Here is a 12731-nt window from a genome sequence, read left to right on the forward strand (position 1 = left end):
CCTCCTTGGCATGGTTGCCCCCTGACTTTTTGCCTTTGCTGATGCTATGTTTACAATTGAAAGTGTGCTGAGGCCTGCTAACCAGGCCCCAGCACCAGTGTTCTTTCCCTAACCTGTACTTTTGTATCCACAATTGGCAGACCCTGGCATCCAGATAAGTCCCTTGTAACTGGTACTTCTAGTACCAAGGGCCCTGATGCCAAGGAAGGTCTCTAAGGGCTGCAGCATGTCTTATGCCACCCTGGAGACCTCTCACTCAGCACAGACACACTGCTTGCCAGCTTGTGTGTGCTAGTGAGGACAAAACGAGTAAGTCGACATGGCACTCCCCTCAGGATGCCATGCCAGCCTCTCACTGCCTATGCAGTATAGGTAAGACACCCCTCTAGCAGGCCTTACAGCCCTAAGGCAGGGTGCACTATACCATAGGTGAGGGTACCAGTGCATGAGCATGGTACCCCTACAGTGTCTAAACAAAACCTTAGATATTGTAAGTGCAGGGTAGCCATAAGAGTATATGGTCTGGGAGTTTGTCAAACACGAACTCCACAGCACCATAATGGCTACACTGAAAACTGGGAAGTTTGGTATCAAACTTCTCAGCACAATAAATGCACACTGATGCCAGTGTATATTTTATTGTAAAATACACCACAGAGGGCACCTTAGAGGTGCCCCCTGAAACTTAACCGACTATCTGTGTAGGCTGACTAGTTTTAGCAGCCTGCCACAAACCGAGACATGTTGCTGGCCCCATGGGGAGAGTGCCTTTGTCACTCTGAGGCCAGTAACAAAGCCTGCACTGGGTGGAGATGCTAACACCTCTCCCAGGCAGGAATTGTCACACCTGGCGGTGAGCCTCAAAGGCTCACCTCCTTTGTGCCAACCCAGCAGGACACTCCAGCTAGTGGAGTTGCCCGCCCCCTCCGGCCAGGCCCCACTTTTGGCGGCAAGGCCGGAGAAAATAATGAGAAAAACAAGGAGGAGTCACTGGCCAGTCAGGACAGCCCCTAAGGTGTCCTGAGCTGAGGTGACTCTAACTTTTAGAAATCCTCCATCTTGCAGATGGAGGATTCCCCCAATAGGGTTAGGATTGTGACCCCCTCCCCTTGGGAGGAGGCACAAAGAGGGTGTTCCCACCCTCAGGGCTAGTAGCCATTGGCTACTAACCCCCCAGACCTAAACACGCCCTTAAATTTAGTATTTAAGGGCTACCCTGAACCCTAGAAAATTAGATTCCTGCAACTACAAGAAGAAGGACTGCCCAGCTGAAAACCCCTGCAGCGGAAGACCAGAAGACGACAACTGCCTTGGCTCCAGAAACTCACCGGCCTGTCTCCTGCCTTCCAAAGATCCTGCTCCAGCGACGCCTTCCGAAGGGACCAGCGACCTCGACATCCTCTGAGGACTGCCCCTGCTTCGAAAAGACAAGAAACTCCCGAGGACAGCGGACCTGCTCCAAGAAAAGCTGCAACTTTGTTTCCAGCAGCTTTAAAGAACCCTGCAAGCTCCCCGCAAGAAGCGTGAGACTTGCAACACTGCACCCGGCGACCCCGACTCGGCTGGTGGAGATCCGACACCTCAGGAGGGACCCCAGGACTACTCTGATACTGTGAGTACCAAAACCTGTCCCCCCTGAGCCCCCACAGCGCCGCCTGCAGAGGGAATCCCGAGGCTTCCCCTGACCGCGACTCTCTGAAACCTAAGTCCCGACACCTGGGAGAGACCCTGCACCCGCAGCCCCCAGGACCTGAAGGACCGGACTTTCACTGGAGGAGTGACCCCCAGGAGTCCCTCTCCCTTGCCCAAGTGGAGGTTTCCCCGAGGAACCCCCCCCCTTGCCTGCCTGCAGCGCTGAAGAGATCCCGAGATCTCTCATAGACTAACATTGCGAACCCGACGCTTGTTTCTACACTGCACCCGGCCGCCCCTGCGCTGCTGAGGGTGAAATTTCTGTGTGGACTTGTGTCCCCCCCGGTGCCCTACAAAACCCCCCTGGTCTGCCCTCCGAAGACGCGGGTACTTACCTGCAAGCAGACCGGAACCGGGGCACCCCCTTCTCTCCATTCTAGCCTATGTGTTTTGGGCACCACTTTGAACTCTGCACCTGACCGGCCCCGAGCTGCTGGTGTGGTGACTTTGGGGTTGCTCTGAACCCCCGACGGTGGGCTACCTTGGACCAAGAACTAAGCCCTGTAAGTGTCTTACTTACCTGGTTAACCTAACAAATACTTACCTCCCCTAGGAACTGTGAAAATTGCACTAAGTGTCCACTTTTAAAACAGCTATTTGTGAATAACTTGAAAAGTATACATGCAATTTTGATGATTTGAAGTTCCTAAAGTACTTACCTGCAATACCTTTCGAATGAGATATTACATGTAGAATTTGAACCTGTGGTTCTTAAAATAAACTAAGAAAAGATATTTTTCTATATAAAAACCTATTGGCTGGATTTGTCTCTGAGTGTGTGTACCTCATTTATTGTCTATGTGTATGTACAACAAATGCTTAACACTACTCCTTGGATAAGCCTACTGCTCGACCACACTACCACAAAATAGAGCATTAGTATTATCTATTTTTACCACTATTTTACCTCTAAGGGGAACCCTTGGACTCTGTGCATGCTATTCCTTACTTTGAAATAGCACATACAGAGCCAACTTCCTACAAGCAGCCATTCACCTGTGTGATTATCACTTTCCCTTGGAAACGGATTGCTCGTGTTTTGGGCTAACACCCAATGCGGCTACCTGCCAGGGAGCGGGAGCACCTCTTCCAGTGGGAGGACCCTATTCTTTGTGCTGGTAGTCATTCAAACCTCTTCTGTGTGCAACTGGAAATGGGGACTGGAAATCTTGGGCAACAAAGTTGCACTTTGTCCAATAGTGACATTAAATTGTATTCATCCATTAAATCAAATTTAATGCACTAATTCTTTTGACACCTTGAAGTACCTAATTTAGTAGTCCCATTCAGGAGTTAGCACAGCTGGTATCTCATCCTGTAACCCTATACTTAAAAATGGGTCTACTAGCTGCTTCCACAGTAAAAAAAAAAAAAAAGAAGTAAAAGAAAATGGCTGAGTTTTAACTATTAGAATATGTAAAACACTTGTTCTACTTTTTGATGTGCTGCACCCTGCATTAGGACTTAATAAGCCTGCTAGGGGGGGTGACTTACCCACATAGTAAAAGAATTGAGGTTTTGGCTCTGCCATTGATTAAAATCGCAAAGTCGAATTAGCAGTTTGAAACTGCCCTTCTAGCCTCCAGAGTGCTGTTGTACCTTGTCCCACTCATGGTGGCACAACAGGTACTGCAACCCCTGAGGGGGGCTTTTTAACTTAGAGGCAATGGGTACCCCAGTACCATATACTAGGTACTTTCTAGTATGTAAAGTTTTGCAAATTTGGGAGTAAGCCAATTACACATACACTTTTAAGGGGTCAGGGCACATGTGCTGAGTCATTATTCATTTCAGAGCAATTACATCAGTGCCTTGTAGTCACAAATGGGGGCAGAAAGTAGAGTTGAATCTGCACAAAGCTGTTTCCTCACAATATGGTATTGTAGTTTAATTTATAGCGCTCTTAACACCCTTGGTTTAGCATCAAAGTGCACAGACAACTTCTCACAAGCATAAATATAGAATGTGGTATGCTTAATAGCCAACCAAAATTAATTATGTTTTCAGTTTTGTGAAAATTATTACGTACATCATTCTGTAAAAATTGTTTTCAATATCATTCTCTATAATGAAATATAAGGATATAGATTCAAGGCAAACCTCATTATTAAATGTTGTGTGCAGGTGTTGGTTCTTAAAGTGTAACTGAGTTTTAGTTTTACATCTGATGGTGAGAGCACTAAAAACTGTCTGAAGAGCCACTGTGGATGAGGAATTAATGCTGCCAAGGTGCTGCTCTTGGTGATCATTAAAGCTGAGAGCAGTGGTGGATTTGGAAACAAGCAAGGACGGGTTAAGAAGGTGGGGGTACGGGCAAGGAATGACGACAAGGAGAGGAGGGTACAGAGGGCAGCAGCATTGAGAAGGGGTGGGTGGGTGGGAGTGGGAAGAAGCAACACAGGCAAGAAATAGTACCTGAATCACAGTGCGAGCAGTGGACAAACACTAAATCGACTTGAATTAATCTGAGCTTGGTCCATGCTTCACAAACAAAATGGCGATGCCCATCCTGACCAATTAGATGGCAGTAAAGTGTGACAACGAAGCCAACGAATGGTAAGTAGTGGCTGGACTCCAAGCCATTTGTGGTAAACAATACTCCTTGCCTGTGACTGCACATGCACAGTCAGCAGGCAAAACCTAAACACTAAAATGTAAATGGTGGTCCCATTTAAGAGGCATTGTCTGCTAACTGGTGACATTATGATGAAACATGCGGTCTCTCTCTGCAGTCTACACCTACAAAGTGTTCTTGTACAAATTCTCCCCTACCAATGCAAACTGGCCACACCATGTTAATTTAGTATAATTACACACTTCAAAACTATTGTTTCAGTAAAGTAACTAATTTGTTTCCCAGAACTAATTAGTGGGTCAGAGATATTGAAAACTCATCAGACATCGTTAGAAATAGAGTCCAGTGTTTCTTAAGCCATTGTAAAAAATAAAACTAACTGAAATGGTATGTTCTTCAGAGAAAATAAATAGTAACTGGCTAAACAAACACATGTCAGATGTTCTTCTGTTGTAAGATTTTAATTACCTAAGAAGCTTTTTAGATGGAATGTTTCCTTTACGTTAGAAAATGGGAGTCATGTAAGCAAAATTGATAGTCATAGGGAATTTGTTCCATTGTGTTAAACCATGAATGAGAACCAAAATGCAATCTGTGGATATACAAATGCAGCTTGGATGCCAAAAGCATGCCCCTCACTATTGAATGTGAAAAAATAAAGTTACGTTCCCTGGTTATTGGTAGCTTTTACCTGTGGGCAAGCAATGAAATTAATTTTAATGGAGATTCACCATGATTGTTAGATCTTTAACGTTCTGTGGCTGGTTAAAAATTGTTTGTAGCATGTGATGTCTGTTGACACGTGCTCGGCATACTCCTGCCATCTAATGTTAGGAGTGGACATTAGTAAATTGTTTTTGAGTCACAAGGTCTTTGTGACTCTGCCTTTAGCCCACAATGTAACCCGACAAAAACTCCACCTCAGATTGTGTTCTTTCTGCCATTGGGTTCAGATGTTTGAATGCCAGCTCATGGACTGACATTTCTTTTCTGGGACCTTCGGTGCCACCTCTTGGGACTTAGATCCCTGCAATGAGAACACTTCAGCTTTCTTTCATCATTGCCAGCCTTCAAGACCTTCGATTCCAGTGACGAGACATCTTAGTTTAAGAATAATGCCTGATAGCACTGGTCTGACCAACACAGGGTGTGCAACCTGAACTTATTCCCCTTAGCATAGCAAGACAAAAGTCTTGGTGTGCTGAGCGTTTTAGTGTATAAAGACCATCCAGCACCTATGCACGTGACCCTGAGTTCACCATCAGATGTAATGGCTGGTGTCAACTAAGACATTTTCGGTTTGGAGGACCTTCTTGGTGCTGAAGAGAAGGCACCAGAGCCACTGGATTAAAGATGGTGCAAAAAGAATAGTCTGAAGTCTCCGTTTTCAGATTAGAGGTGTGCAGCATCACCTTCCCATTTTACCCTTCAACAGTGAGCATCTCTCCAACCCCAGTTCGACGACGTGTTGGAGAAAATAAAGGAGGGCTTGGTGCCCACCAGAGGGAGGGGTGTGCCCTGCAGACCTCAACACTGAGGTCTGTCTCCAGAAAGCAGCAGGTGAGAGGAGGACCGAAAACATTTTCACCTCCTTAGCAGCAACAATGTCTCCAGCAACAGTCTTTTCTGGACCTGCAGGGACCCAAATCCTATAGCAGGGCTGGATCCTGTGACAAGTGTAGAAACAAGAGGAGAGTTGCTCCAACAAAGCCTCCTCTGATTTTAAGCAGTGACTCATGGCATTTCACCTGACCTCACAACACCTATCGAGGGAAGACATGTTCTTCCCTCAGCAATGGGAGGAGGTTACTCAACAAATAGATGCTGTTGAGGGTACAGCTGGGGTACTACTTGGAGTTCGACACCATGCTCTCACCTCCTTAGTCACAGTCATCTGACTGCCACAGAAGGAAGTGCATGCGCTTCTAGCCAAATGGGGCATTCAGAGCATGCCCTCACTCCAGTACAGTGAAGGAATATACTCCCTGTACTTCTTGATCCTCAGAAAAAAGGTGACTTTTGGCTGATTCAATTTCACGGCATCCTGTTGGATCACTTCTTCCTCATGTCACCTCTGCTAGAATTTCATCTGTTGCTCAAAAGAGGGGACTTTATGGTGGCCTTCAAGGACTCTTACATCCCCATCCCTATACATCCAGCTCACCTTCTCAATCTGCTCTAGGTTATAGATGGAATGCTTGAATTAGTCTCAGCTGCTGGCGATCGCTCGGCCGCATCCCAATCTAAAAAATGAAAAAAAGATGGATTGTTATGTGGCCTGTGCAATTGACAGTGGCTGAGATTAATTCAAGCATTCCTTCTATCACCTTGTTGTTTTTGCACTCACCCCCTAAGAGTGCCGGGTGTGCCCAAACGTGGGTCTGGGGTTCACTGTGCCACTGGAACCAAGCTATGTCTGGGTGAAGAGCCCTTACTAGGGCAAAACCGGTTCTAGGTTGCGTGTGTTATGGTTCGGGGAGGAGCTGGCCTGTCAGTTTGGGCTGGACTGTTCCCATGAGGAGCAGGATCAAGACTGATTTGCATAGGACTGAGACCAAACTGACATGGTGGGGGGATAAAATGATGGATTGCCAGTGACCAAGATTAATTCAAGCATTCTATCTAGAAGCACGGGGCACTGTCTCAGCCCATCTATCTCCACTAGCCAGGATATCTGAAAGTTGGACATTCAGCATTACATCCATCTTAAGTTGGAACATCTGCCAGGGGTGGACAGTGAGTTTGTGGACGTCCTAAGCAAGACGCATCAACAAGTTCTCAAGAGGGAGGTGAATCCTCAAGCCCTCCAAAGGGGCTTTATAGCCATTGGGCTTTTCCACCATTGATCTGTTTACCAAAATGCCTGAACTTCTCATTCAAAACCCTACAGTTCTTGGGAAGTGTGTGCTGTGGATGAACTGGTCAGGGTTATTTCTGCTGCTCCTGATCCTTTACATAATGAGACCAATGAGACAAGTATCAATGACACTCATCCTAGTAACACCAGCGTGGGCAGACAGTCTTGGTACTCCATATTTCTTGAGACATTACACAGCATTGGTTGAGCTCATGGTTGTCTGCGCTGGGTCTTCTGTCACTAACCGTAGAGTCTGTATTGATGAAAGGACAGATGTGGATCAAAGTGTTAATGTGTAAGTCTGTACTCCCTGGTAACAGGCCCCACAGGGACAGACTGTATAAGGGAAGGGCCTTCCGCTGGTAAGCTGGTTGGAGAGCCTGGTGCACCAGAAGAAGTCATCTAAAGGTTTGAAGCATGGCCTTCTTGAAGGGGTTTGGAAACAGCTGATTTACAGGCCAGTGACTTGAGATTGACTTAAATCTTGAATCCCTCGCACCTTCTCTGTGCCCCAGTGTGCCAGTGTAGGACACTATTGTGCCTGCTTTTCGATTTTGACTTAGAATTTCCTGAAGATTTGGCGTGTGAAGTGGCACGGTTGTGGGAACATCCTCATGACCATAACATCGACTTGAAGTGAGACCTGGCAGCGAAACCAGGTTCTTATGCTCAGTGAAATGCAGCTTCTGTGCTGTGGGGTTCATTAGTAAGAATCATGGTCTAATCCCAGTTACCTAAGGCTCACCTCATGTTGGTCAGTGACTGACATCCGTTTTTAGGGGAGGGGAAGGGGGGGTGGCAGTGTTCCCTAGCACGCTGTGCAAAGTTTTTTAGAGCTGTCAGAGGATGAACAATATTGGGAGCTGAGCTCCCAATATGCTTTTCAAAGCACGGATGGTAAGGAACTGATGTCAGTGTGTTGTGTGGCGCTGAGAATGTGACTCTGCTCTGTCCATTCCTGGGTTAAATGGAGCCAGTGCAGAGCTTTAATATCTGAGGCAGTGCGAGGTCCCTGTGCATTTTCACCTAGTAGCTCAAGTGAGCTAATGTCCCAGAAATCTCTGGTTAACTCTGACTCCCATGGACAGTCAATAAATGCGGAATCTGCAGTTAGTGTCCACCAAAGGTAAGTAAATGGTTCCTCTGGTCTGAGTACACGTATGTATCTAGAAATATATGAATTGTTTTTTATTTAAACTGAGTGATTCCATCTGGTTTAGCAATGCCTCTACTGCAAACACAGTGCCATTTCTTTTAAACCGCTTGTTTAATCTTCGTAGTCAAACAGATCATGAATAGCACTCAAGAGATTGATTAGATAATTCTGCCGGTAAACATTTGTGTTTTGATAATGAAGATATTCTGATTATGTATCTTGTACTTTGATTTAATAGCAAATATGTCGGATAAGGAGCTGAAAAAAATGCGTAATAAGCAGAGAAGGGCACAGAAGAAAGCACAGTTAGAGGAAGAGAAAAAGAACGCTGAAAAAGAAAAGCTTCAGAGAAATCAAAAGAAGAAGAAAGAAGATGATGATGAAGAAATTGGTGGACCGAAAGAAGAGCTTATTCCTGATAAGCTGGCAAAGGTTATTTTCTTTGGCAGCAACATTTTAAAAATGTTTGCTTTTGAATAAATGAGCACAATCCAATTTGCACAGCCAGCCAATGTTGTTTTATCTTACCTTTGCACTACTCTATTTTATGTTTCTGTTATTAGGACTACTTGTAGAAGAGTGGACTTTATTAATCGAGCTACACAAAAAATTCAAGCACTATGCTTTCCACAACCATCAAAGACATAAGCTTTGTAACAAAGTGCCTTATTATTCGGCATGCCAAATCCCAAGTCTCACGAACTCAGTTGCCAATAAACTACCATCAGTACCTGAGTTGACACAAGATGAGTACACTGTTGACCTGAGCCCAAGCCCTCACTGTGTTTTCTGAAACTACTTCCCAATTTACAAAGTCAGGCCTGATTATTTAACCACCCTTTCCTGCAACCTGTTTTTTAAAAATTGTTTTGAATGAATTGTCTTAAATTTTCAACAGTGGACATGACAATCCACAAGGCCACTATGGCTGCTCTGTGACTTTGTGGTCTGACTGTAGGTTTTACTGCCACCGGGGTGCCTTCAAAGTCTGCCATTGCTCTTTGTCAACAGTGGCTATTCTCCCCTTGTACTAAGTTCTTGGTCAAATGGAAGGATGTGGTAGCTGATTGTGGCCTTGGGCACTGGTCTTTGAATCGCTACCCTGGGAAGATAAAGTATGTTGCAGTTTCTTCCTGTAAAATCTGTGCAGCTCCCCAGTCTGTGTGTGTGTTTGCGTGCGCAGGCATCAAAAGAATATGTGCAAGTTGAATGTTTTCCATAGCGTGTACAGTACCTGCTTCTGTTGTGTGCTTGTTTTATTGCAGCGTTGCCTTTGTCTCTGCATGCGATAACTTCCATGGGCCCAAGGACATGTTCCAGAACGTGTTGCTCCTTTGGCCTTACAAAGAGAGACAGCTCATCATTGCTCTTTTGCCAAACCCGTCCCTGAAAACTCACCCTTTCCTGTGATGGATGTAGTTTAACAAGCAGGAAAATGTGAGTGTGGCTTTCTCAGCCTAGTCTTCAAAACTGTATTGCCTCTGAGAACCAGTCACTACTGGCCCAAGTTCCCAAGAAGGGTCTAACTAGCCTAGACTTTGTGAAACTTCTGTGTGCTAGCCCAGACAGAGCTTTGCTGTTTGGCTACCCACCGCCCCCTTACAAATAAACCAGCACCAGACATAAACGCTTGAAAGTTACTTTTTCACTTGATTCAGATTAGTTTTATTGTCCAGTATGAATAGGAGCAAGTGATCCTAACTGGTTCTCCAGTTCATTGATAGAGCAGTGCATGGGAAATTGTAAATGCATGGCTTCTTTAAACCCTTTTAATTTGGCGCAGCTTTTTGTTTTTTGAGATAATTTGCAATGGCCAGCCTATGAAGTGAGTTGCAAATGGCTGTTTAATATTCCAGTGTTTCTGTGTCTCATAGAGGCTTCTAACCTCAGATTCTCCAGTATTGGGGTATCTTTCATAGATTCACATGCTTGAATCATTCCCCGTCGTCGAAGTGGGAGTCCCACGGTACATAGAAAGCAATAAATAGAGTTTTTTTTTTTTTTCTTCATTGAAGTCAATAGGAAAAAACACATTCAATTGTGGAACTATCAGCCTCTTTAGAAAGAGCCCAAAATTCAGCCAATCAGGCGTGACCACCCCTTTAGAACCCTCAGCACAGAGGCTCAGTCTCTCAGATTTTCTACCGCACGTCGTGTGTAAGGGAGTCTCCCTGAGCTCTGCTCAGTTTTCTATCTCTTCAAGAGAAATTCGTGGAAATTTTCACTTGACTTTTTCTACAGAAGTTTTCCATCATGTCTACAACAAGAAAAGGTCTGTTTAGGCCTTGTGGGACCTGTGGAAAATTGAGACTTCACTGTGAGGATCCTCACAAGGAATGTATCTACTGCTTACATCCAGAGCATAAGGTCAAGGACTGTAAGATCTGCAGGACCTTTCCCAACAAGACTCTGAGGGACAGAGAAGCCAGGCTCCTACTTTGGCTCCAGAAAAGAAAGGCAAGGGAAGCTCTTTCTGAGGAGGAGAGTGACACTTCAGTGACCTCAAAGAAAAGGAAGAGGTCTGTGGGGAGCCTATCCCCTACGAGCAGTAAGTCAGCTAAGAAGCTGCATGCATTTAAGGACAAGCCGGGGGATCTACCTTCAACATCTAAGGTAGCATGTGGCAAGGTTCACTCAGAGCCATCCACACCTGCTTCTTCATCAAAGAAGCTTCAAAGGCCTTCAAGCTCACTGCCTCCGTCGACGTCCAGAAAATCTACACCGTCGACGAGCGCTCCGTCAACGACAGGCCTTCCTTCGACGACGACTACAGTGACGGCCACGTTTACGGCTCCTCCATCACCGATGATAGTAACTTCGTCTCCGCTATCATCTACGACGATAACGTCGGTGAGTCTGAAGTATGGTCCGTCGTCGTCGCCGCACACCTTTAAGATCACAAAGAAGCCGTCGACGGGTAAGAAGCTGAAATCTTTGCCGTCGACGCATTAATCGACGAGAAAATTCAGAAGATCACCGTCTGTTTCACCGACGAAAATACCGACGACACACCTGTCGACGACAACCCCGTCGACGGCAACCCCGTCGACAGATGGCGTAGCAATATTGACTTAGTCGACGACACCTTCGTCGACACTGGCAGCACCGATAGCGACTACACCGACAAGTGCTCAGTCGACGCCAACACCGTCGACGAGAATACCATCGACGAGTGCTCCGTCGACGGCAGCTCCGTCGACGACTCATTTCCTCACTTTGGAACATCTCCTTACCTACCGCAGAGAATTTTACCTGTAAAGAGCAAGTCTTCTTTATTGCTTCCATCACATACATCGCCCAGCAAGGTTGCACCAATTCCTCCGCAGCATCTATTTGCTGATGAAGATGATGACGGTGATGTTTATTCTGATGACGGCTTTTTTCCGGTGGCACGTAGTCCATCTGAACTACGCATTAAGTGCCAAGAGGAGGATGAAGAGGAGGATCTTCAGCCTTATTCGGACCAGCAGGATCAAGGTCATCTACAACAAGAGCAGACAGTCCAGATGCCGGTCTCGTTGATAAACAACCTTCAACAGATGATGCAGGATTATTATTCGAGATTTCCTCCAGCTGGTTCTTCTACACCGGTACAACCTCCACAGACGCCAGTGTCCACTCCTGCTAGACCTTCAGAATTTCCGGACCCTACCACAGCACCTTCATCGGTTCAGGGTATTGCTTCACCTTCATCCAAGGAGGAGCAAGAAGAAGGGGAGATACAGGACTCGGATTCTCTCATTCCGGAGTGGGATGAGTATCAAATCCAAACTCCATCTCCGTCTACACCACCGCCAGTGGACTCTCCACCGCAGGACATTGGGGGTTTCCATAGTGTCATGGAAAGAGCTGCGAAGAGATTCCAGCTGCCAATTACTTCGAACCAATCGGACTGTTTTCTTTATGACTTTAAAGAAGACACTAGGAAATCGGTAAGGGCCATACCCATTGTTGATTTCATTTAGGAAGAGGGCCTAAAGGTCATGCAGACTCCGTCCTCCATTCCCGCAGTCTTACCGAGACTAGAGAAAAAGTATAAGGCACCAGACAACTCCCCAGCATGTTTGATCAGCCATCCTAAACCGGATTCGGTTATTTCGCAGGCAGCTCAGAGGAGGTCCAGGAATCCATCGGCATCTCTGACTCTCTCCCCCCCCACCCCCCCCCTCCTCCCCCCACCCCCAGACAAGGAAGGACGTCGTTTGGACAAAGTTTTCAACTATGGCTGCCACCACTGTGAGAGCAGCTAACTCTCTAGCAATCCTGGGGAGATACGATCGCCAGATGTGGTCTGACATGTCACAATTCATAGATATGTTACCTGAGGGCAGTAGAGTAGAAGCACGTAGAATTCTGCAAGAAGGAGAAAAGATGTCGGCTGAAATCATAGACTCTGCCATTGATGTTTCCTCTACAGGGTTTCGACAGTTGGCCGGGGTGGCCGTACTCAG

General features: G+C 46.1%; 1 protein-coding gene across 1 annotated transcript in view; it reads left to right on the forward strand.

The window, feature by feature from the left end:
- The window catches only part of NAA15 (N-alpha-acetyltransferase 15, NatA auxiliary subunit), a 761793-nt gene that overhangs the window by 571563 nt on the left and 177499 nt on the right, over nucleotides 1–12731 (forward strand). The window contains exon 15 of the mRNA XM_069242270.1: nucleotides 8519–8712. Within this exon, the coding sequence (XP_069098371.1) occupies nucleotides 8519–8712 (194 nt within the window). The remainder of the gene's footprint in view (nucleotides 1–8518; nucleotides 8713–12731) is intronic.

Source organism: Pleurodeles waltl, chromosome 1_2 (genome assembly GCF_031143425.1).
Source record: "Pleurodeles waltl isolate 20211129_DDA chromosome 1_2, aPleWal1.hap1.20221129, whole genome shotgun sequence".
Taxonomy (NCBI): Eukaryota; Metazoa; Chordata; class Amphibia; order Caudata; family Salamandridae; genus Pleurodeles; species Pleurodeles waltl.